Below are 27,054 nucleotides of genomic sequence, written 5' to 3' on the forward strand. Positions count from 1 at the left end.
TTCGCTAACTCCCGTAATTCTTGGAATTTCGAACTAAAATTTTGAAAATACCCCAGTTAGTTATTATGTGTCCGTACGCCAAGTTTTACCATGATAGACCGATTTAACAAGAAGTTATAGCCATAAATATTGTTGCTGCTGCAACGCTGCTCAAGCGCTGCCTGCGGCTGTTGTTGATGTTGCTGTTTGGTTGACTGCTAACATGTTTACACAGACACGAATAGACAGGCGCAATTGCTAAGTAAATGTGCAATTATACACCATTTACGTGAGTTCGAATACCGAGAAAGGTAAAATGGATCAAACATTTTTTTTTGTAGTTTTCTTAATTTTTTTTACTTTCTATAAATATTGCAAACATATGCACAGAGTATTTCAAAGTCGGGACACCCGACTTTAGCTTTTTTACTTGTTTTTAATTGCCGTTATCTGTGCACAAAGTATTAATTCAAGTTGCAGACATTATTAACTACTTATGTAGCACTTCCTATTAACAAGATGTCCGAAGAAGCACTTGAAGCCCAATATAAAGATTTCAGGGTCATACGTACACACATACATCAGAAAAAACAAACACAAACTCCTCCTTTCTCGGACTTAGGAGAATCTGGATACCAAGTTTGTTTATACTAGCTCTTATACTTTCAGAGATCCTTGCGTTCATATAGATGGACAGACAGGCGGACAGACGGACATGGCCATATCGACTCGTCTTGTCATCCGGAATGTTAAATTAAATAGACGTCTTGCATGTTTTAGGTTTCGATCGAGAGTGTTCTCTCGGTTTTATTCAATTTTATGTTTGGCTTATTTCATACAATATTCTAAGTGAGCTCTGCCGCTAAAAGCGTCGGCAGAGAGAGAGAGTTGCAGTATGTATGTGCCTGTAGTTATGCACAGATAGTACACACTCAAGAAGTGCTTACGCCAGCGATCTCACGCTGCGGCCAGTCCGCATAAGTGACGGATCCTATTACTGCACTTATGTATGTGTATTTATGATTGTATAAGCATAGCAACAAAGTGTTGCTATGCTTATTGTTGAGTTGTTACTCTTACTTTAAGTTGGGCACATGACCACTTGTTATATTGTATACTCTACAATACTGTGGGCATATGCTCATTTGGCACACAACATACTACAGGAACAATAATATATATATACTTTGTTGAGTCTGCCATGCCTGCTTCTGTGTGTTACATACAAGTACATTCGCATAAGACTAGTATACCCTTTTACCCTTTGGGTACAGGGTATAAAAATATTTTGAATGATTTAGACTTATCGGAATCAGGAAAAATATTTAATAAAAACCAAGCTTACAGTTTTTATACCCAAAAGGGATTTCCCATAATTTAGGGAATTTTTTAATCAGTTTTGGCAAATACCTCCTTAATGTTTATGAGTCCGTATGCCAAGTTTCATTAAGGTAGGTTAATTATGACGAAAGTTATAGCAATAAATATTTTATCTGCCGAAGCTCTGCCCGCAGCTGTTGTTGCTGCTTTGATATAATTACATGCATATAAACACGCAAAGCCCCGATGATGTATGCTGTTGGAACTGTACATAAGCATGTTTTCTATGTATATATTAAATAAATTTTATTTAATTCAGTTAATTAATTCCATTTTCTTTTTAAGAATTTAGTTTTTTTTAATAATTTTTCTTTTTTTGTGGAGAGTACAGGCTATTTTACTGTCGGGCTTGCTTGACTGTAGCGTTCTGTCTGGTTTTGTATTCTTTCTTAGAGTATACAAACTAAGCTTGAAGTTAATCAGGTAAAAATTGTAGATTTTTCATGCAAACGTTGGAGCCCCTCAAAAAAAATAAAACAAACTTGCACAGCACACTTCTTATAGTCTCTGAGATCCAGGTGCTCATACGGACAGGCGAACAGGCAGACAGACAGGGGTAGATCGACTCGTCTTGTTCCGCTGATCAAGAATATATATACTTTGTGGGGTCTCCCACGCCTCCTTCTGCCTGTTACATTTTTCAGCTCCCGTAAACCTAATATACTGTTGTACATTTCATGTACAGAGTATAAAACTTTGGATTTGGGACCACTGTGCAACGGGCCATTCTAATCAAAATAAGTACAAAATTCATTACCGAAAAACTGTTTGTGAACTTAGAAGCATTTCCGATAGGAAAAAAGATACTCAAACTAAACACAGTTATGTTTTTAGAATAAGAAAATTTCTGCGCATGCGCTGGGGAAAAGACTCCCTGGAAGTTTTTCCTGTGATGTGTTTGTTTTATTTTGAAAGTTCGTCTAGAAGCTGACCTTTGGCTTAATTTGAAAATGGTGTAATAAACGGTACAAACTTGTTAAGTTCTAGTTTCATGAAGCCGCGACTTATTGAAGTTTAAAAGAAGACAACTGACTGTGGGTGAGTTCCAACTTAAATAAAAAGTGTTCACATAAAGAAGTATTGATGGAAATTTTTTTGAAGTCCATATGCATGTGCACACAAACGTGAATATATATGTACATATATGTATATACCTGACTTTCGCTCCACTGTATTATACCGTTTACATGGCCAACATTTCTTGCTGATTTGTTTACTATATATCGGAACTTATGTGGGCAAATGGTATTTTTGTCATCTTCCACGTTGGTGATAGGCCAGTGGTTCTGCGGCCAATTTCATTTTCCCACTAAGACAACACGTGTCATGCGGTTCTTTACGACATTTTGCCTGCAAATTTTCATCAGATCTATTTATATGTTATGTATGCGTGTCTGTGTGCCTGTGTATGTCTCTGTGTGTCTCTGTTTGACTCTGTTTGTCTCTGTGTGTGAGTTAACACTAGAAAGACCACGGCGGTCAATTTGACGGCTCAGCGATTTCATTCATTAATATTTTACGAACTATGTTTCTGATTATTTTCATATTTTATGACTTTTCCTCATGTTATAATTTTATCCTGAATCTATATAAAAAACTATTCAATTATATGTAGATAATGAGATTCTTTTACAAATACCTACTAAGGCCGCACAACGTCAAATTGACTGCATATGAAAGCAGCGGTAAGTAGTGTACCAGAAATCGGTATGTTACACATAGCAAGAACGGCACAGAATGGACTTGCATTTCTGCAGACGCTGTTGGATTAGGACGTCGAAGCCAGCAAGATATACTAGAGAAATTCCAGAGCCTTCGCCATACGCTAAGCGATGCGTTTAAAATAATAAGCCAATTTCTGCATGGAGGCTATTTATTCATGAATATATCGTCAGTTTCACTTCAACCCTCTTCAAGTATAGACGTGTGACTACGACAACAGTGAATAACCAGAGGTCATTGACCAGAGCCATCAACTGACTCTTACAAGCCTTGAAAAACAATAAGTGAAAAAAAAAACCAAAAGCAACGAGTGAAAATTGCAAGCGCCAGGCTTAAGCCCAAAAACAATAACAATGAAACCACCTGATTTAAAAAGAACTGCAACAAGCAACGAAAAGTCTAACGAATAATAAAAAAATGCTTCGACTACACCTGCGGAGACGAAGTCGACTTGTGTAAAAAAAACCGATGCAGGTACACTCCTCATCACTACTAAAAATTAAAGCAGTAGCAGATCTCAGTGTTACAGCAACCGAACATAAAACACTAAACTCAACAAAAGGTGTCATTTACTCCATGAACTAGAAGAGAGCAAAATACTTTTAGAGCTAAAGCCACAAAAATTAACAGAATTCCGCAAAATATTAAGAAAGCAAGAAGACAAACTTATAGAAACGGGGCTTATCATCGTTACGTTCGCCACACACCAACTCCCAGAAAAGCTTTCAATCGGGTATGAAAAAGTTCACGTAAGGCTTTACGTCCCTCCTCCACTACGATGCAAAAACTGCCTTCTTTTCTGTCACCCAAAAGCGATCTGCAAAAGCACCTAAACTTGCTATAATTTCTCTCAAAAGAACACACGAAAGATAATGAACCATGCACCAAAAGCAAAAGCTGAATAAACTGCAAATTTAACCCCGATTCCGAAAACGAAAAAAAATGACCTAATGGACATTTCATCAGAATACGATTCATCACTCTATCACAAATTAGCTCAGATCTTAAGCTAAGTCTATATAAAAAAGATAAAACTACGTTTCCACCCCCTTTAAAGCCAAAGAAAAAACAGAAATAAAAATAAAAGCCAACAAAACTACTCATTAAAATATAATTAAAAACTTAAAACAAATAACTATGACACTTAAATGTATACAACTATCTAGAACTACAAATACTAATAAATAAATTCCATCCAAATGTAATAGCATTGCAAGAAACACACCTACATACCTCCACAAATATCCCAATCCCAATAAACTACACACTACATTCAATACTTCACCACACTTCGGCGTGGTGGCAATCTTAACACACAATTCTCTACACACTAAAGAAATTAGCCTTCAAAACAATATGCCTCCTACGCAAAATTTCAACATTCTCAACTTCCAAAATGTCCTTAACTTCCAACATAACACCATAATAGTTGGAGGATTCAATAGTTGGCACCAAAGAAATAATAAAAAGGGCAACACAATAGCCAAATTCATCCAAAATTATAATCTAATACTAATGAACGATAAGTCACCTACTCACTTTACAAAACGCAACACATTAACACATATAGACCTCACCCTCTGCAGACCGGTTATCATAACAGAAGCAAACTGGTCCATCACAGGCAATCTTAATGGAAGCGACCACTTCCCAATACTAATAACTTTATTTCAAAACCACAATAACACACCACACCATTAACCAATCTTTAAATTAGACAAAGCTGACTGGCCCAAATTTCACACTCTTACCTCAACATTTAACTCAAAAATAGACATATCTTCAAACATAAATAAAGAAACAGCAAATATCAATAAAATAATCCTTCAATCTGCTCACTTGGGCGATGTGCCATAAATGCTCTGCCAGTAGCCCACTCGGCCAACTTTAATATGACCAAATCAGTATCCGGTATGGTCGTGAATGGTCGCCTAATTAAAAGATGTGCTGGTGAAAGGTAGTCTAGCTCACCATCTGAGGTATAGCATAGCAGGCGTGAGTTAACCACTGCGCTAATTTCTGCAAGCAATGTGTGCATTTGTTCAATCGTAAGGGTAGAATTTCCAATGACGCGTCGAAGGTGCTGTTTGACTGATCGAACAGCCGAATCCCATTTCCCTCCCCAGTGAGGAGCATGTGGTGGGATAAATACCCACTGGATTGCTTCATCTGCTAGTGATCTTGTGACCAGATGCGATGCCAAAAGCGCTTGCATTTCATCAAGTGCTCGCTTTGCTTCAACAAAATTCGGGCCGTTGTCGCTGTAGATTTTGGCACACTTACCCCGCAGGGACATGAAGCGACGCAGTGCAACTAGGAATGTTTCACTGCTTAGGTCAGTGGCAAGTTCCAGGTGTATTGCCGATGTCACTGGTCAGACAAATAATCATATCTAGCCTTTGACTATGCGCGGTTTGCGCCCGCTACCTTCCTTGAGGATGATCGGTCCAGCATAGTCGCATCCTGAATTTACGTAAGGAAGTGCTTGAGTTATGCGTATACTAGGTAAATCAGCCATTTGCTGATGCGATGTATGTTGCCGCTGTCGAAAACATAACAAACAATCATGCGTGATTCTTCTGATAATATTACGTGCGGCGAATATCCGAAGCTTTGCTTTACAGTAACGAACAGTGCAGAAACACCAGGGTGTAGGTTTACACGGTGCTCGTATTCCAATAACATTTTTGTAATTCGATGATTCTTGGATAGGACGATTGGTTGTTTGTAGTAAGTTTTCCTTGTCAATAATTGGGAAAAGCTTTGCCAGTTGCGATTGGTTCCGTAGTGATTTGTTGGCGCGAAGCAATTGTTACTCATCTTGAAAGCATTTCTGTGCATGCCGCAAACAAAAAATGCGTGCTGCCTGAAAAATCGCTAGCTTTTTAGCGATTGCAACAAACAATATTTAACTATTTATTAAATGAGACGCGGTATTCTTCGATTATTAATATGGCTTTTAATGGCTTGGAAATTGTACAAACGATGTTGAACGTGCGAGAATTACTTAGCAAGTGATTTGCCTGCTGCCGCTACAAGTCAGCGGGCCGGCATAAGAAAAAGAATGCACAAAGAGAGCGCCACAGAGATCGCAGTAAAGGGCGCGATAGAGAGCGCAAAGAAAAGGCTTAGAAGCTAAGTAGGGTGCTCCAACATTCCGGCCCCTTTGAAGGACTCCCGGTCTTTCAAATCCACACGGAGCACCGCCAACATCGTGGACTGGTCGCCTAGCAGCGCCGCTGCCTCCAACAATCCTCCTATGTGAGGAGGTCGGGGAAGAATAAACCACCAATCGATTCGTCGCTCTGCCGTATAGTCCGTCAGGGCGTCCTTTCTCCGCTCGAAAGCCGACGGCATGTCCCTCAGCAAGCCGCTTGTTCCCGCGAAGTTCGTCACGTTGTCGCTAAAGACCATTTCCGGCAGGCCGCGCTTCCCGATGAACCTTGTAAAGACGTTAAGGACAGTATCAGTGGATAAATTAGCTACCAGTTCGAGGTGAACGGCCTTCGAGGCAAAACAAACGAATACCGCTACGTAATTTGTAACGGGCGGTCTTCCGCGTATGCGATAGCTACCATGGAATGGGCCGCAAAGTTCGAGTCCACAAACCCTGAAAGGTCGACCTTCTCGAAGGCGATCACCTGGCAAATTTCTCATTATTTGCTCAACTAACTTGGGCTTGCATCGAAGGCAGTTATGTAAAACTGCTGAGCAAAACCTACGAGTATTTATCACCCAAATCTGTTGCTTTAGCAGCCCAACTAACATCTTAAATCGCCACAGCTCTTGCCACAGAGTTTTGGCCGCTGTGACGATGGGGCACAAAGGTCCAAGTTGCTCAGACAAACGAGATAATACATTCCGCTTTGTCGGCTTCAACGAAGTAAAGTTATCCTCATGCAGATGATAACGAAATACATCATTATGAGGAGCCAGCATGTCGTCAACATAAAAACAATTTTTAATGACATTTAACGCGACATGGTGACATCGAGCATAAATATTTGCCAATTCAAACAACGAGCGCACAGCTAAAAATGGCGCTGATGCAGTCCCGTATGTTACAGTGTTCAACTGCAGCTCATGAGAGGCGCTTTCTTGCCAGAGAATGAGCTGGTACTTTTTGTCTTTTTCAGACACGTTTATTTGCCTGTACATCTTGGAGATGTCGGCAGTAATTGCGTATTTATTCAACCGAAAATTTACACATGTTGAATAACGCTCCCTCTGAATAGTCAGCCCAGCCATTAACGTTTCGTTTAATGATAGAGCCGTTGACGTCTCACTAAAAGCGTCAAACACCACACGCAATTTGGTTGTGGTGCTTTCAGGCCTCAGGACACATTGATTAGGAATATAATAGTGCTGTCCTGGAGGAGGAGATTCAAGAGCAGACATATGCCCAAGATCACGATACACTTTCATGAAGTCATGGTACATGTCATGGAGAGTTTTGTCTCTTGCGAGTTTGCGCTCAAGTTGCAAAAATCGTCTTTCAGCAGTTTGAAAGGAAAGCCCTAGTACAGCGGGATCGGATTTGAACGGAAGTTCGACTTGAAAACGTCCGCTGTACTGATTTGGTGAAGTGAGCTTCACGGGCCTTTTATTCAGCTGTCTGGCGCACAGCCTTCGACTCATTTGGGCTCCGATCGAATTCCCAAAAGCGTTGAACTAATGTGTCGAGAGAACAATCACTAACTTGAGCGACAACGTTAACGCTGAATTGTTGAGGAGGTATTTGCCCTGTATATCTACCAGCAACAACCCATCCCAGCAATGTGTTCTGCAACAATGGAAGAGAAGAATTGAGCTCGATTTGCCCAACGCGTAATAACTTGTAAAAAAGTTCAGCGCCTGGGAGATTATCAACCTTGGCTGGCTTATAGAATTCTGGGTCAGCCAACTCAAGGTTTGCGGGTATTTTCCAATTCGATGTGGGCACAAAGTTACCAGGCTGACAAGTAGATATGGATTTAAGAACCCAAAAATCAGTGCCAAAGCTGTGAGAATTCAAACGAGATTGAATATCAGCGCACACCTTGTGCCTACTACCAGTAGTGGTTCCACCTGCCATTACAATACTCACAGCTGTGTTTTTACGCTTTAATCGAAGGCGCTGCGCAAGGTTCTCAGCCATGAGGTTCAACTGTGAGCCACCATCAAGTAACACACGAGCAGGATGGTAATGGCCGAATCTATCTTTAATTTTTACGACTGCTGTGGCAAGAATTACTTGATCGGCACTTAAAACGTGACCTAAGTACGCTTCTGGAGGTGCGACTGCGTGTGGAGCGGGTGAATTTGGCACAGCTACAGAGTATCTGTGCAACAACGAATGGTGTGGTTTTGAACACACCCGACACTTGGAAGCCTTGCAACTGGAAACTACATGACCCACATTCAAGCAATTGAGGTACATTTTTTGAGTCTTGGCGAACTCAAATCGCTGCATAACGGGAATAGATCCGAAAGAAGGGCAAGTATAAATATTGTGTTACGCAAAACTACAGTATGTGCACTTCGAGATCGGTTTTGAAGGCTTTGAAGGACCCTTTGTGCAAGAAAACGAAGCTTTACTATTTCTTGCAGGTTCTACTCGCGGTTTATTTGGAACCCGAGTTGTCTCTTCAGCCGCTAAATATTGGTAACGCCTGTTTAACTGCTTAGCGCAGTCATCCCAAGAAGGCAACTTGTCATAATCGAGCTGTTCCTCAAAACGAGATTTGGTTGCATGATCAACTTTGGCCATAACCATATGTATGATCATTGCATTCGAAATGTCCTTTTCACTTCCCAACGAAGTTAAAGACGCATAAATGGCAGAAACAGTGTCAATGATGGACCGCAAAGTAGACGCATTAGGTTTGGTCATACTTGGGATGTCAAACAATTGCGAGATAGTGTCGAAAAATATCAAACATTTGTTGTCGTACACAGACTTGAGGCTAGCAATGGCTTTCGAGTAATTGCAGTCCGTTAACTGAAACGGTTTCACAATTCCTAGAGCCTCACCTGACAAGCACGACACCAAATGATTAAACTTCTCGACGTTGGTCAACGAAGGATCGTCATGAATTAGGCTTTCAAATAAGCACATAAAATTCTTAAATTCGGCATGCTTTCCACTGAATGTAAGCAGCCGCATTTTGGGTAACTGGGACCGTTGACTGGCCATCATAGAACAGTCATGAGAAGTCTGACTTTCAACTTTTTGTTTCGTTGCCTTCACATACAACGCCTTAGTTGAAATGCACAAATCCTCCAAATCTGCCTGAAGCGCCATAGCTTTCTTTATGTAATCTTCTAACAGCTCGAGACGACACTCGAGTTCTGTTTGTTCAAACGAAATTGTCTTTAACTGAAATGCTGTTCTCATACGAGCAATATCAGCGCTAACCTAAATTTCTGCAAGCATTGTACTAGTTTAGAACTAGATTTAGCTACTACTTGTTGCTTTTCAGATTCCGACATGGTAGAGTATAACCAAAATAAACTCTAAACAAGTTGCAAATCAAAGAAAATTAAAGCCGAACTTTCCTAACAGCCCTCGCAAATAACAACGCGCTAAAACAGCAAGAGACAAACTGAAATGCACGCAGATTACGTACACACGCACCCAATACAGTATGCACGCAAGCAAAGTAACAGTCCAAGCGACCGCACAAACAACAACGAAATCTGCAAGCAGTCTCAGCTGTACTCAGAAAATAGGCGTCGATTACCGCAAGCACGCTTGTAGGCAACGCTAATCCGAACGGGTAGCGGGGGGAAGTTCGTTGGCCCAGCGACAAGTGTAGCCGAAAAAGGGCGCGCACAAAGGAGAGAGCGACAAAATTCTTTTGCTACGCTAGCGGCGCAGCTGATGCAACAAATCTTTACCAAAAAACCAACACAATAGAACCAAAATAACTTCAAAATATTTGTTTTTTATGTTAAAAATCAGCTTAACAGCCCTTTTTTAATTATTGTTGTTTGTTTTGCCTCGAGGTGTTGTTAATAATTATGTTTATGAGGGTGTATAATGTGTTAAATTGTGCAAGGTATGACGTATGTATGTATATAATATGTGGTTATTGGCGAGTATGTATGTACATGCATATGTATGTATGATTATGTATTTGTGCATGTAAAGTGGTTGCACAAAATAATTTATGTGCCAAAAATTGAGTCCGCATAAGCATACACGTACTATATATACATATGTATGTACGTATGTGAATAGGTTTTAAACACCTTTCGCTTGCACAAATTTGCAGCAATTAAACTTCTTAGAGCTTTATGCTCAATTGTTGGCACAGAATACCTGTAAGCTCTCAAAGGAGTCCACCGAAACTTCCCTGGATTCCGAGCGACGATCACTCATTAGCCAAGCCAAACGAAAGTACCACAAGTAGGGCAGACAGCAGCAAAACTAAGCCACAAAGACCGCAAACAAACGAGGAAATAATCTTATGAAAACCGATGTCCCTGCTCGGGCGCCAATGAAAAATCGCTGGCTTTTTAGCGATTGCAACAAACAATATTTAACTATTTATTAAATGAGACGCGGTATTCTTCGATTATTAATATGGCTTTTAATGGCTTGGAAATTGTACAAACGATGTTGAACGTGCGAGAATTACTTAGCAAGTGATTTGCCTGCTGCCGCTACAAGTCAGCGGGCCGGCATAAGAAAAAGAATGCACAAAGAGAGCGCCACAGAGATCGCAGTAAAGGGCGCGATAGAGAGCGCAAAGAAAAGGCTTAGAAGCTAAGTAGGGTGCTCCAACACTGCCTTTATTTCCTCGTATGTAAGAGTTTCTGATCTTCCTCCGCGGAGTTCCCTTTTACAGCGTTGTATGAAGCGTGAAACGTATGCCCATATGTGTATGAGCTTCGGCCAGTATGAAATTCGTTCTATAAGCTCATCTAGAGGGTCAGGTATCATTTCCATAGTTGGTACAAGAAGACAATTTGTTCTGACTTCGTTTTGTGTGCATTTGTCAGAAGCTGTATGTTTTTCAGCCTTTCCTGAAGTTGTTCCTTGTCCCGTAGCCATGACGGACCATTCCACCATAGCTCAAAGTTGATGAATTCGGATGTCATCATGCCTCTAGATGCACAGTCAGATGGGTTTGATTTGGAATCCACATGACGCTAATTCTGTCTTGCAATTAATTCGAGGATTTCGGAAGATCGGTTTCCGACAAATGTTTTTAGTTGATGGTGTATATGATAGCCAGGATAGAATGAATGTAGAGTCGCTCCAAGCATAGATTGTAAGGTTTTCGTGGCGTAACGAAGCCTTGATTCGTACTAGCCGATTTAGAAGCAGTGCAGCGCAAAGTTCCAGGCGTGGCAAAGACTGCTGCTTCAGTGGTGCCACACTTGTTTTCGCTGCCACTATGGATGTAGAACTGGAGCAATCTTCGTGTATTACTCTGCAGTAAACTACGGAAGCATATGCCTTAATGGATGCATCGGCGAATGCATGCAGTTCGATGTCATTCCCATCGTTTTCCACAAACCTGGGATTTGCTGTGAGACCAAGATTGTATGTGAGTGTGTCTTCCTCAGGATCATAGATCCCAAGTACCTTAGCCAGTGTAGATTGGTTTGGCTGTGAAGTTAAATAGGTTTCGTCAGATTGTATGCTATTTGTATTTGATACGCATAATCATTACGCAATAATATGTTAACTGGTGCGTTTCTAATAAAGTGCGAGTCAGCCAGTTCCAGTTTTTCGAAAATCTGAAGTGCCGATGCGTCTACAGATTGCCTTTCCAACGGATTTGATATAAAGTGTTGTACTTATCCGCCATATCCGTAACCAATTAGCGTGAATGTGAACGTGCCAAGCCAAGAAAATGAACGCAACGTTCAGATACATACGACACTTCCGATCCAGTATCCAATAGTAAACGGCAGGTTGCGCTTTTAACCAAGACCATGGCAGTTGGTAGTGTGCTTCTGTTTCCTGTTATCTGAATACATTGTGCAGAGTCCTTTGCCCCCTATGACTGGGCAATGTGACTTAGAGTCACCGATGTATTATGAGGAGCGGTTTGTGTACGCTGATTTTCGTCAACTGCTTGCGCGAGAGTTCCAATGAACTGAGATTGATTGTTCTCTACGTGTATGAGAGAATGGTGATGACCTTTGAATTGTCTACACGTGTATTTCGATTTGCATTTATTCTCTAACAAAGATGTTTTTCTCCCACGAAAGATCGACGTAGTTCACCTGGCATATCCAAAAATTGTTGACATGCATGCAGACTGTGTTCTGTTGACTTGCATTTGATGCACCTGATGCCTTCAACTGCTACCAACGACTGAGTAACTCGACTTTGTCCTTTTACTTGTGTTGCTGCTTTCACAACAGCTGAAATTTCACGGCTGCTCAGCTTTCTCAAATTTCTCAAGAGTAGGTGACTTCGCTCAATCCACCTGCGCCGTGTGTCAGCGTCAAGTTTCTCAAGCACCAAGAATATAATCCAGCAATTACGTCCCTTTTGATCGATAGTATGTAGACCTCTTATAATCTCATTTGTCTTCTTCTTCTTGACTGGTCTTCAAACCCGTTATCGGGCTATGACCTGACGTAACACAGCTCTCCACGCGCCTCTGCTTCGCGCGCGTCGCTTCCAGTTGGTCACTCCGCAGGTAGTAAGTGCGTTCTCTACCTGGTCCTTCCAACGTAGGCAAGGCCTCCCCCGTCGTCGTCTCCCCCCAACATCCGCATCGAGAACTTTTTTCGCTGGAGCGTCTTCTTCCATACGCACGACATGACCTAGCCAGCTTAGCCGCTGGATGTTTATTCGCTTGACTATGTCAATGTCAGCGTAGAGCTCGTACAGTTCGCTGTTCCATCGTATGCGGTAGTCGTCGCCAACGCGTATGGGACCGAAGATCTTCCGAAGCATCTTTCTCTCAAACACTGCAAGAGCTGCTGCATCAGTCTGCGATATCACCCATGCTTCTGCACCATAAAGCAGCACGGGGAGGATGAGCGTCTTGTAGAGCGTTAGCTTGGTTTTTCGGGAAAGGTCTCTGCTACTCAATTGCCTACTGAGGCTGAAGTAGCATCGATTGGCTAGAGTTAATCTCCATTTGATTTCTAGGCTGACATCGTTGGTTGCTGTGACGGTGGTGCCAAGATACATAAAATCTTTCACCATTTCGAAAGTATAGTTTTCCACCGCGATCTGGGAGTCTGGTTGCCGCGTGTCCCTGCTAGAGGAAAACATATACTTAGTTTTGCTCTCATTTATCACCAAACCCACTTTTGCAGCTTCCTTCTCAATAGCCGCAAATGCTCCGGTGACGCCTCTCCTGGTACGGCTGATAATGTCTATATCATCAGCGTACGCAAGAAGCTGAACGCTTTTAAAAAAGATCGTTCCGCCTCGGTGTACACCAGCTTTGCGCACCACACTCTCCAGCAGGAAGTTGAAGAGATAGCACGAGAGGGCATCGCCTTGCCTGAAACCTCGAACGGTATCAAAGGGTTCGGAGAGGTCCTTTCCTACCTTGACGGAGCTACGAGTGTTGCTCAACGTCATTCTGCAAAGTCGCACTAGCTTTGCAGGGATACCGAACTCAGACAGTGCGGCATATACACGTTCCCTCCTCGGGCTATCGAATGCTGCTTTATAATCGACGAAAAGATGGTGGGTATCGATTTGAAACTCATGGGTTTTCTCCAGGATTTGGCGTAGCGTGAATATCTGGTCAGTGGTGGATTTACCAGGCATAAAGCCGCACTGATAAGGCCCAATCAGTGCTATCGCAAATGGCTTTAGCTTATCACACACTACGCTTGATATGACCTTATATGCGACGGAAAGAAGGCTGATTCCACGATAGTTGGTGCAGACCGTGGGATCACCTTTTTTTTAGGACGGGACATAGGACACCGAGATTCCAATCATCAGGCATGCTTTCAGTTAGCCATATTTTGCAGATGAGCTGGTGCATGCACCCTACCAACTCATCGCCGCCTGCCTTAAACAGCTCCGCAGGCAGCCCATCTGCTCCCGCAGATTTGTTGTTTTTGAGCCGCTGGATGGCTGTTTCGACTTCGTCATGGCTAGGTGACGGTACTTCAATACCATCGTCGGCGATCGGTTCTGTGGGGTCATCTCCGCTGGCGGAATTGTTAACATCTTCGCCTGATAGAAGATTGGAGAAATGTTCCCTCCACAGTCTCAGTGCCGCTTGCCCGTCCACCACCAGATTTCCTTCCGAGTTCTTACAGGCTGACGCTGCGGGCTTAAAACCTTGTGTTAGACGCTTCACCTTCTGGAAAAATTTCCTAGCGTCGTTCCTGTCTCTACAAAGCTCCATCTCCTCTCGCTCTCGCTTTTCTTGCTCTCTCTTCTTGCGTCTAAAAAGCCGCCTCTCCTCCCTCTTCTTCTCCCGATATACATCATGCACAGCGCGCGTTGTCGCCGTCTGCAGGGTTCTTTTGTACGCGGCATTCTTCGCTGCAGTGGCTTCGCGGCACTCCTCGTCGTACCATTGGTTTCTCGGTAGCGGCTGTTGGAAACCAATGACATCTTCTGCGGCTGTGTGCAGTGAGCGGGAAATATGTGCCCAAAGTCCGCTACCAGTATCGGTTTCCGAGAACGGTTGAGAAAGCAGCTCAGAGAGTTGGGCGGAGTAAGCTTCGGCAGTCTGTTGTGCTAGCAGCTTTCCGACGTCTAGTTTTCGCTGCGTGTTGGGGCGTACATTTTTCGCCATGCATAATCGCATGCGGACCTTGGCTGCAACAAGTTGGTGGTCCGAATCAATATTCACACCACGGAACGTACGCACGTCCAGCACACTGGATGCATGCCTTCCATCTATCACAACATGGTCTATTTGATTTTTTGTCATTCGATCGGGTGACTGCCAGGTAGCTTTGTGGATATCAAGGTGTTCAAATCTGGTGCTACTCACCACCATGTTTCGTGCTGCGGCGAAGTCAATTAGCCTCAGTCCATTGTTGGATGTTGTCTCGTGGAGGCTGAATTGTCCGACTGTCGGGGCAAAGACGCGCTCTCTTCCAACCTTGGCATTAAAATCGCCAAGAACAATTTTAATGTCATGAGAGGGGCAGCGGTCATAGACTGTCTCCAGTCTCGCATAGAACTCGTCCTTGGTAATCTCGTCTTTGTCCTCCGTCGGAGCGTGGACGCAAATCAGGCTTATGTTGAAAAATCTCGCCTTGACACGGATGGTTGCCAGCCGTTCGTTCACAGGTGTGAACCTAGAGACACAGTTACGCAATCTCTTGCTGACCGCAAAACCGCATCCAAATTCGCGTCTTTCTGCATGGCAGCTGTAGTAGATGTCAAAGGCTGCTCTTTGGGAGCAACCCTGACCTGTCCATCGCATTTCCTGGATGGCGGTGATGTCAGCTCTTACTTTATTGAGAGCATCCGCCAATTGGATAGTAGCACCTCCTCTGTTAAGGGTCCGGACATTCCAGGTGCATATCCTTAAATCGTGGTCCTTTAAACGTTTGCTAGGGTCGTCAACTTTTGGGTGTTCCTTATCCGAGGCTGTTGTTATGTCCTTCACTGGGAGTAAAAAATTTTCATGTGGTGGGTCCCAAGCCCTACGCACAAAAGCGCTGCACACATTTGCTCACTTACCAACTCCGGATGGAGCCGGAAAGCTACCCAGAGAGCACCGCGAGGAGGTCGTGTGTCAACTTGATGATGGCAGAGACAAAGATCACTCTGGCCATTTCCACGTTAATGGCAGTCAGAAGCTTTACATTGTTCTACCAAAATCCGAGCCCTCCATCCAATCTCATTTGTGCCGTTTGCTATATTTCGCAATATTGGAGCATCAATTTGCGTAGTTGCTGGTAAGCCTATGAATTGTTCAAGAAATGAATTAACAATGTGAACGGTTATATCGTTCCTTTATACGTTCCCAAGCTGTGGTATAATCTGTGTCAGTGACTGCCAAATCTGTACATATGTGTAGAATAATTATGCGTGTATGTGTGTGTCTGTGTATGTTTCGTGTGCCTGTGCAAAGCAGTAACAACAACAACAGCCGCGGGCACTGCTTGGTCATACATACATATATGGCTATAACTTCCTGTTAAATAGGCCTATCATGATGAAACTTAGCATACAGACTCATAATCACTAAATGAGGGTATTTTCCTAATTTCAATAAAAAATTTCAAGAAACACGAGAATAATGGAAAATCACTTATTGCTGTGGAGAAGGGGAAGGGAGGGAAATAGTACACATTTTCTACGTATTCGCATAAGGCATCTTGGTCGAAAATTTGGTGTCCCGAGCTCTTATAGTGTCTGACATATGGGCATTATACGAATGGAAAATTAGGAAAAGCCCCATATTGGGAAAGTAGGGGAGAAAATAAAAATAAAAAAAACAACAAACTTGCACAGCTTATACACTAAAGGCATCTTTGTGCAAAATTTGGTGTCTCTGGCTCTTATAGTCTCTGAGAGCCAGGTGTTCATACGGACAGACAGACGGAAATAAAACCTACCTAACCTATATAGCTTTGTCTACTTGACGGGGCTGGTCCTTGATTGGATTGTGGTGCTCACTGGTGCAACCGACGGTTTTATGCGCATATCTCTCGATCTGTTGAAACAGCTCCAACATCTTTTATTTCGCTTCCGATGAAGCTGATGTTGTCATAAATGCACATGCAATTGGGTGAGTACCAAAAGGGTTGTTGATTTGGTAAGATTGTCTGTTAGATGGTGCTGTTAAGGGGCAAAGCGCCGAAGCATTATACCTGAACCAAAGAAGCCAAAGAAAGCGTGACTTTGCAGTTGTTTGGCAATAAAAAGGTAACCGAACCAACGAGCTGCTTCGACATTGGTATATCGGCCATAAAAGGGTACACAATTTATGACCTGAAAGGCATAAAGACAGTCCGGAATTTGAAATTGCCTAAGCAGACTATTAATATGGATGAGCTGCAGATGAAACATCGTCATCTTAAACGCATCCCAATGGAAGAGTATGACAACGTGGAGCCACAGCTACTGATCGGAATTGACAATGTGCACTCGGAAATGCCTAAAATCAAACTCGGATGGGTCGTCCACGGAAAATGCTCTGATGAAACAAAGAATAGCACCAATGGAGTATATATATATATAGCAATAAACCACGATGATTGCATTGACAAAGTGGTGCGAGATTACATCACAGACGCAGAAATGGGAGTGCGTGATGTCAAAAATCAAGTACAAGGGCGCGAACTGGAATGTTCAAACTTACTACTGGACAGAACAACCAAGCGGATCCGAAAGCGATTTGAAACGGGCTTGTTATGGGAAGCGGATGACATAACTACGCCTGACACTAAAGAAATGGCTTTGAAAAGGCAGCTAGCTTTGGAAAGGAAATTCGCGTGCGAAACAGAATACGCGGCTCAATACCATAAGTTGATACAATCATATTTAGAACAAGTAAAAAAGCTAAAGTCGGGTGTCCCGACTTTGAAATACTCTGTACATATGTTTACAATAATTATAGAAAATAAAAAAAAAAGAAAAAAAAAAATTGGATCGATTTTACCTCTCTCGGTATTCGAACTCACGTAAAGGGTGTATAATTGGACATAGCAATTGCGTCTGTGTGAGTGTATGTATGCCTATGCGCATCAATTCGTGTCTGTGTAAGCATTTTCGCAGTCAACCAAACAGCAACATCAACAACAGCCGCGGGCAGCGCTTGAGCAGCGCTGCAGCAGCAAATATATTTATGGCTATAACTTCTTGGTAGATCGGTCTATCATAGTGAAACTTGGCATACGGACACATAATTACTAACTGGGGGTATTTGCAAAATTTTCGAAATTCCAAGAATTACGGGAGTTAGAGAAAATCGCATTTGCGGGGAAGAGGGGGGAGGGAGGGAAATTCCAAAATATACATTTTCTGCGTATTCACATAAGACGTCTTGGACTAAAATTTGGTGTGCCTAGGTCTTATAGTCTCCGAGATATAGGCGATTATACAAATGGAAAATCGGGAAAACCCCCATAGGGGGGAAGTGGGGGGGAAAATCAAAGAAATAAAACAAACTCGTATAGAATACACACATAACGCATCTTTGTGGAAAATTTGGTGTCTCTATCTCTTATAGTCTCTGAGATCCAGGTGTTCATACGGACGGACAGACGGACAGACAGACAGACAGGGCTAGATCGACTCGTCTTGTCACGCTGATCAATAATATATATACTTTGTGGGGTCTGCCACGCCTCCTTCTGCCTGTTACATTTTTCAGCTCCCGCAAACCTAATATACTCTTGTACATTTCATGTACAGAGTATAAAAAGGATATATGAGAGAACTTTCTGGATTGGAGCTTGAGCAGAACCACAAGCGAGAGTGGTACTTGTCGCACTTTGGAGTGACCAATCCCAATAAATCGAACAAATTAAGCATCGTATTTGACACCGCCGCAGAGGTTAATGGAGTATTATTAAACTCATTGCTGATGAGAGGACCGGATGATGTCATCCGCCGAACTTTGTTCTTATGAAATTTAGACAAAAGCCGAATCTGTGCAGAGATAGCGGAAATGTTCCATCACGTATTGATGCGAAAGGAGAACCGCTGTGCACAACGTGTCTTGAGGAGAACATCTACGTCTGAGGATTTCAAAGTATATGAAATTATGGTAATGACATATGGAGCAAAGTGCTCTCCGGCCTCAGCGCAATTTGCGAAAAATAAAAATGCATTGGAATACAAAGACAATTACCCGGAAGCTGCTGACACCATTGTGAGAAATAATTATGTGGATGATTTTGTACACTCATATGCGAATGAAGAAGAAGTTTTGCGAATTACCAAAGATGTAATCAATGAACCAAACGGGCCGGATTTCAGCTGAAGAAGGTTGTGTCGAATTCAAAGGCGTATAATAGAACCTTTCGCGAGGGAGTAGCGGACAATGTTCTGAGTTTTGATTAGCATGTCTTTCTCGTATATTCAGAAGGTCTTAGGTATGCACTGGTATACACAAACAGACGAATTTGGCTTTGTACACTCTTTTAACAAAATTAATAAAGCATTATTGTCCTTTAGCAGAGTTCCGACGAAAAGAGAAGTCTTGCGAGTAGTCATTTCGATCTTTGACTCATTCGGCATTGTTGCCGAATATTCGTTAATGGCAAAATTGCTCCTGCAGTCAATATGGCGTAATAAGACGGAATGGGATCAGCCAATAACCGACGAGGACTGCACTGTATGGAGGAATTGACTGCAGTACGTGAATGAAATTGTGTTCATTATAGTACCAAGATGCTATGGTGCTGAGTTCTGCCGGGGGCCAATTGAGCTGCACTTATTCTCAGATGCAAGAGTGGCGGAATATGCTTTCTTACAGGGAAAGACCAAATGCGCGCAATTATTTCCACTATACCAAGACTGGAACTACAATCTTCAGTTATGGCCACAAGACTGAGGAAATTTATATTGGAAGGCCACGACATACATAGAGTTTATGTGTGGTACGACTCCACTACTGTTTTGGCATGGATCTAGTCGGATCATTGGAAGTACAATCGATATGTTGCTTATCGAGTGAACGAGATATTGGACGGCTCCAATGCAGATGAGTGGCAGTGGGTTACGAGCAAGGAAAACCCAGCTGATTTTGGTACCAGAATGAAAAGAGACAACAAGCGTTCCCTCTGGTTGACTGGACCGGACTTCTTACTTCGTGGAAACGAAGAATGGCAACCAAGCAGCGCTGATGATTCACATTCTGAAATTGAGTTACGTTCGAATATCAGCCTGTTGACCTCTGTGGAGATGGAAAGCGTATTTGAGAGATTTTCGTCATTCAAGAGACTAATAAGAGTTCTAGCATGGATTCTTCGACTCACTGGAAGAGGAAATCGAGATCAGTACTTGAATGCGTCTGAAATAAAGCATGCAGAGATAATCCTGTTCCCAAACGTATAGACAACGCATCCGCGGTGGACGAATGCACTACCACGAGCAGTGGTCAAAATAAAAATACAATTATTGCAAAAATACGGCGACAAATTTGGCTTCCACATTTGCGAGAAGAAGTGCGCCGAACAGCTAGATTGTGCCCAGTGTGTATTAAAGAGAGAGCGCGCTCGTCGCCCCCTCTTATGGTACATATATATGAGGATAGAATTGATTACATGGGCCCATTCGAAGTGATTAGAGCCAGAGGAACAATTTAACTACCGACACATACATCAGGGTAATACACAACTTCATCAACAGGCGAGGAGTTCCTGTTAGGATTCGTTCAGACAACGGCACGAATTTTGTAGGGGCTGAACGCAAGATAAGGCAAGATCTCGACGAAAATATCGCAGCGGGCCTTGCTACAGAAAATATAGAATGGTTTTTCAACTGTCCACTGAACCCACATGCAGGCGGATGTTGGGAACGCCTGGTACGAACCATGGGACACGCGATGGTGCATAAAAACCTCAAAGAAGATGTGCTGTACAGTTTGATGTGCGGGGCTGAAAATATAGTTAATTCTCGTCCGCTCACGCACACGTGCCATTGATAGCCCAACAGACAATCCCAATACCCCAAATCATTTTCTCTTAGGTACAGAAAACTCGAAAACACCGCATCCATGTGAGGAGAAATACCAACCTACGAAGAAAGAGTGGCGTTTACGCAACAGCTCGCTTATTCATTCTGGTGCAAGTGGCTGAATGAGTATTTGCCAGATTTGTGTCGACGCACCAAATGGTTTCGCCCGGTAAAACCACTGGCCGTAGGAGATGTCATACTGATTTGTGACGCCGCAGTACACCGTGCAAACTGGTCCCCTATTCCAAATAAATAGCCATATAAATATTGAACACTTACTCATTCAATGTCCCACATTAACAGCCGCATGCACAAAATAACTATCTGAAAATAATCCCATCCAAATCCTCTCGAATCTAGAAAACCTAAAAATAATAATAAACTTCCTAAAAAAATCAAACTATACAACAAAATTTAAGGCTATCATATATAAACATCTATGTATCTCTATATATGTATAAAGAACAGTTTGTCCTGACTGACTGACTGATTGATTGGCAATCAACGCACAGCCCAAACGGTAAAAGCTAGGATGCTGAAATTTGGACAAAAGATCTCTCTCCAAGTGGTGGAAAATTAGCTCCAAAATTTGTTTGAACATCCGAATTTTTCCACCAATCAACTTCAAGTTTGGTTTTTAAAATCTATAAAAGAATGCAAAAAAAAAGTGCACACTCGGTTTTTTGTTAAATACTTGTAAGTGATTGAGGTTGAATTAGTGGGGTTTTAATATTTATTCACATTTTCAAATAAAAAGTTTGTGTTATAAATTTTGTCCGATCGATTTAAAATTTGGGTAATGTAATCTACGTAACTAAATCTACAACTTTGCATTCAAGGATTTTCAAATTATAGTATAGAAATACGAGTTTTACTTTACAAATGCAGGTAGAACAAACAACATAAGATGCATATCAAACAGTTGGGGACAACTTAGTATACAAGTTATTCTTCTCGTTGATCATATGTTGGGTTGTGCAGCTATTCCCTTCTTAATGAGCAATATGCAATGTACGGTAGTTATTCTTTTCTCGACGATTAATATACTGCGCTATGAAGTTCACATTTAGTTGATACGTTTATTAATAGTTGGGATAGCAAAAGCTTTCCAATAGCTGGCCTTGTGGCGCAGCAATAAAACAAACGGTACTATATTTCACGGCGATGCCGTAGCAATGTATTGTATGAGTATTACACTCTCTTAACGCTGATACAGAACTGAATTCACAAATACAAACTTGGTACGGCTTAAGCTAAAGACAATAATTGAAAGCTTATTTCTAAATAAGACGCTGCAAGAGTCATGGTCGGCAAGCTGACTCAGCATAATTGCAAGCGATAACGGAAACTCTTGCGACATAGCAAGAGCATCAGGTTACCGTCGCTGACTGTTGCAGCTAGGTTGCCGAACTTAAGAATTCATGTGTCCGCGCGTGCAAGGGCCGCCAAAAAATTAGGTGCGAGGGTTACTTGTTAACTACTCCCTCCTCAAGATCACGGCCGTCCTCGGACGTGCTGAACCCATCAATGGCTCTCTGCATCTCCCGCGAATCTCGCCTTCGCCTCAGCACTTGGTAAAGGAGCAGAGAGCCGCTGAAGATAAGGTTGAGTTCCACTCTAGCTGCAAACCAGATCTTGGGCGACCCGGCCAACGCAACCTCATCCCTGAACTCGCGGATGGTATGCAAGTTTTGATGACTCATCCTATGGAGGAGCGGCATGCTCAGAACCGGATCGTGGCTGATGATGTTTAGAAGTGGTGATGCCGCTATGCCCGGTGTTTTGCTTAGGGCTTCGCGTTGATTTACATATTTGGTGGCATTACAGCCCAGCGCTCAAAGGCGATGAGGTGTGCCCTTTGTTGATATCTCAGGGCCATCGTCTGTACTAATCCGGGCCGGGCTCTCTTTTTTCATGATTATGACGACGCCATCTACGAGCACGATTTGCTCCAGATGACTGGGCTGCGAGTGGCAGAGAGCTGTGCTTCCAGCATGCAACGCTCGTGCGCAAGTGTCATGGTTCGCCACCATGCAGAAAGTAGTATAGGTTGTTGCGGTGCACTCCGTGACTGCCAAGGTATCCTCTCGGCACTCAGTCACGGTGTCATCTTGTAGCTGCAGCACAGTGTGATGATGGGACACGGGGAATATGACCTTTTTGCAAATAGATTTAACCCTGGGGTACGCAATCAATATGTGAACAATATTTTCGGACTGATGGATGCCTCCATTAAGCTAACTATGACTACGTCTATGGCTCGGTCAACCAGAGATTTCAAATCATAGTGATCGAAAATAGTGGGGTTTACTATGTTAGACTTGGCGAGAGTGATTGTGAGCATTAAATTTTGAATTTCCGTTATTAACATTCTATTTCTCGCCAGCAGTGCTTCGTACAAATGTGGAGTGTCAACCAAATTATTCTTGTTTGCTTTAATTATCTGATTAATGGTGTATGTTTTATGGCTGTTTTATTCGTTTCTGTGTCTGCGAGTTTATCACTACCTGCCTATTGTTTGATTCGATCAGTTGTGACTCGGACATTCTTATTTTCTCAAAATCCGCTTCTGGAAATTCTGTGGTGTATTTTCAATACTGACAAAAGGCTTCTAATGTGATCTGTGTCGACGTCCAACAACTTTCGCATGTGCGATTGGGGAAATAACTCGGACAACTTTCGTGTATCATCGGTGATGTTCTCAAAGTCCGTCAAATTACTGGAGTCCCTCAAGTAGTCCCGCTGCTCCCACACCAGAGCATTTCCGTCTACTACAGGTATGTAGCTGAAATGTGAATATTCGGTAATCCGAGCGTTCGCTATTGCTATGATGAAGAGGATCGCGCCCACAAACCTGCAGGAATGTTTTGTGATTAACCTATTTTATACCTAAACTTTTGAATGTCTCCGAGCTGAGGAGAGCTTATCTGAGGTTGTCTTTATGGACCACCCTCCCCTTAATGAGAACCGACGTTCCCATGTCTGCCTGTATTTTTTCCTCAGAGCACAATGGGGTCAATTTGTTGCCCAACCTTCTATTATTTTTCAGAGACACTCTTTCACCCACATCAAAGACACTATTTTGTCTTGCCAAGTTGCGTCTGTCCATGTTAACCTGTTGAGCTCCTGCTATTCTTTTATGTATGGCCTGGCGGAACTCGTCTGACGCCGCATGCATGACTTCAATGGGAGTTTTATCAGTGACTGAGTGTAAAGTTTTGTTGTACATCAACTCTACCGTTTCGTTGATTTTCATTGTCAATTCTAAGGCATCGCGCAATCTCTGTTAGAGTGCTGTGGAAACGCTCCACATGACCATTTGTAGGGGAGGCGCGTTTACGACATGTATGCCGTAGCTATTTTTAAGCAAAGACGTGATTGTCTCCGAATTAAACGCAGCCTCATTGCCACAATATATCGTTCTGATATTTGGGAACAAATTCACCAACTGAATTATAGGTACCATGACATCGATTATTGCCCTTGACGCTATCGGCTGTACGATGGCAAATATTAAAAATTTGTCAAGGCCGGTGAAAAACAGTTTTTTATCTGTTGAAAAATTGTCGATATGCAGCATTTCGCCTGCATATGTTGGAATTGGGGTTTTCACCAGCTCTTGTTTTCTCGGATGTCTGTCGTATTTCGCCTGAGTGCAAACTCTACAGTTTGCAACAATTTCGCTGGCCAATTTGCTCATTTTTGCGAAAAAATAGTCACGAAGGACCTGTTTGATGTGTTTGCGGATGTGTTTGCGGATGTGTGTGCGCGATTATGTTCAGCAGTGATGATCTCAATCTGCCCGTTTTTACTGATTATATCCGACACCATATTCCTGCACTGCCAGAATTTCGTTGCCGGGATATATGCAACCAAGTCGTTTTGGAAACTTGCCAGTGTCGGCAAATCGCAGTGTATCGCGTTTACGACACCAGGATTTACGACTGTGTCTCAAGGACGGCACTCTTGTAAGTCAATGAAAGTTCACTGTGAATAGCTTGCAGATTCTGATTGAAGGTCGTTTTGCAAAGCATTCACATTCTGCCGAGACAAAGCGCCGGCAACAAAATTTTCCTTCCCCGGCTTATAGAACATTTTCACATTGTGTTCATCATTGTAGGTCTTCCACCTTTTTATCTTTGCGTTTGTGTTCTTGTCAGACATCGCGAAGGTCAGCGGCTGGCGGTAAAAATGTTAATCTCCCTTGCACCGTACAAAATTTTTTGCAGTTTTCCCAGGGCCCACACAATTGCTAATAGTTCCCTTTCGTTGGTGGCGTAATTCGCCTCGGCCTGTCTTAAAGTTCGGGAAATCATGCTGATTGGCCTACCTCGGGGAAATCTCTGCCCACTTACTGCTGTGAGTTGGTTTTTTAGGGCTTTAATGACAACATATGGCTGTGAATCGGGGCATAGCTGGCCAACTGGCAAATAAAATTCCCCCAACGTGTCGGAGGCATTAATAGACGTCATTGTACAGCTTTGTGCTAGGCTTTCTTATCTTCTATTTTGTTTAGTTTAAATTGTTATATTAAGTTTTATAATATAATCGACAGTATTATTGTTGATATTCCGAATAAAAATAAAATAAAACAAGTAAAAAAGCTAAAATCGGGTGTCCCGACTTTGAAATACTTTGTACATATGTTTACAATAATTATAGATAATAAAAAAAATTAAGAAAATTAAAAAAAAAAATTTTGATCGATATTACCTTTCTCGGTATACATACACGGACAATTGTAAGTATGCCTTTGCGCATCTATTCATGTCTGTGTATAACTTCATATCATAGTGAAACTTGGCATACGGACACATAATCTATTTGCAAAATTTTAGTTCGAAATTCCAAGAATTACGGGAGTTAGAGAAAATCGCAATTTGCATGGGAGAGGGGGGAGGGAGGGAAATTCCCAAATACATATTTTCCTGCGTATTCACATAAGACGTCTTGGACTAAAATTTGGTGTTCCTAGGTTTTATACTCTCCGAGATATAGGCGATTATACACATGGAAAATCGGGAAAACCCCCATAGAGGGGAAGTGGGGGAAAATCAAAAAAATAAAACAAACTCGTATAGAATACACACATAAGGCATTTTTGTGCAAAATTTGGTGTCTCTATCTCTTACAGTCTCTGAGATCCAGGTGTTCATATGGACGGACAGACAGACAGACAGGGCTAGATCGACTCCTTCTGCCTGTTACATTTTTCAGCTCCCGCAAACCTAATATACTTCTGTACATTTCATGTACAGAGTATAATAAAAATAAAAAAACACTCCCTGGGACAAGACCGCACCAATGCCGCTTAATGAAGCATCAGTAGTCAAGTCAAATGGCTTCTTAAATTCCGGGTACATAAGCATTACATCCTCTGATGCCAAAATGTCTCGCAGGCGTTGAAACGCGTTGCGATGAGCGTCAGTAAACTCAACAGCAACTTTTTTCGACATGTGTTTACTTACTGACCCGTTTTCTCCTCACAGTTTGTCTGTTAATGGCCTCGCGATGGAGGCGAAACCTCTGACGAATCCTATATAGTAACTCGCCAGGCCCAGGAATGATCTCAAACTGAACAAGTTCTTTGGTTCGGCAAACTCCTGTATGGCCCTGACTTTTTCCGGGTCCGTCCTCGCCCCGCCCCTAGAAATTCCACGCTATCTTTAAAAAACTTGGTTTTTTCCTGCGAGATTAGCGTTAATCAAACACTTTAGAACATCATCTATGGCTCTTTGGAAAATGCTTCCTGCGTTTTTCAGGCCGAAGGGCAGGCGACAGAATTCGTATATTCCGCCGTTTACCGAAAATGAGGTCTTCTCGCGGTCCTGCTCCGCAAGGTAAATTTGGTGATACTTTAAATCTAGAGTAGAAAAAAATTTGCCCTTCCCAAGCTCGCTAGAATCATGGGAATACTTGGCATTGGGTAGCGGTCTGCGATGGTTTTTAATTTTGTTTCCTAAAGTCAATCACAAACCGCTTTTTGCCGTTGCCGTCAGCATCGGTTCCCTTTTTATCAACAACCCATGAAGGGCTGTTGTAAGGGGACCTTGAAGGGCTAATGATTCCTGTTCTAACATCTGTTTGATTTCGTTATTTACGAAATTTGAAACACCCATGGGATGAGGATATAACCTAATGTATACTGGTTCATTGTCCTCTGTGCGGATCGTAGCAACGACCGAAGTGTTAAAAGGCAGTGCCTCGTTGGAGGTCGAAAACGCCTTTATGTTTCTAAGAATCCATTTTTTTGAATTCCCGCTTTACTGAGCCGGGTACCACTACATCGTTTACATTTGTGAAGTTTACACTATCACAGCTATGGTGTCGCAACTTTTCTGATTTATTTTTGTATTCAAGAGTGCCATTGTTCATATTCAATGTCACTCCTGCCCGCGTTA

General features: G+C 42.4%; 2 protein-coding genes across 2 annotated transcripts in view; one reads left to right on the forward strand and one right to left on the reverse strand.

Moving 5' to 3' along the window:
* The first annotated feature begins 2,317 nt into the window (after positions 1-2,317).
* The window catches only part of LOC115628782 (putative FERM domain-containing protein FRMD8P1), a 352,253-nt gene continuing 327,516 nt past the window's right edge, over positions 2,318-27,054 (forward strand). Inside the window, exon 1 of the mRNA XM_030524995.1 lies at positions 2,318-2,397. The gene's annotated coding sequence lies outside the window, so the exon portion shown is untranslated. The remainder of the gene's footprint in view (positions 2,398-27,054) is intronic.
* Positions 13,097-13,714, reverse strand: LOC115628784. Its single transcript, XM_030524998.1, has 2 exons — positions 13,346-13,714; positions 13,097-13,292 (listed from the first exon to the last, which is right to left on the reverse strand). Exons 1-2 carry the CDS (start codon positions 13,622-13,624, stop codon positions 13,128-13,130), a joined length of 444 nt encoding a protein of 147 aa, XP_030380858.1. The 5' UTR covers positions 13,625-13,714; the 3' UTR covers positions 13,097-13,127.

This window comes from Scaptodrosophila lebanonensis, unplaced genomic scaffold (assembly GCF_003285725.1).
Source record: "Scaptodrosophila lebanonensis strain 11010-0011.00,11010-0021.00 unplaced genomic scaffold, SlebRS2 tig00000126-arrow-arrow-pilon, whole genome shotgun sequence".
Lineage (NCBI taxonomy): Eukaryota > Metazoa > Arthropoda > Insecta > Diptera > Drosophilidae > Scaptodrosophila > Scaptodrosophila lebanonensis.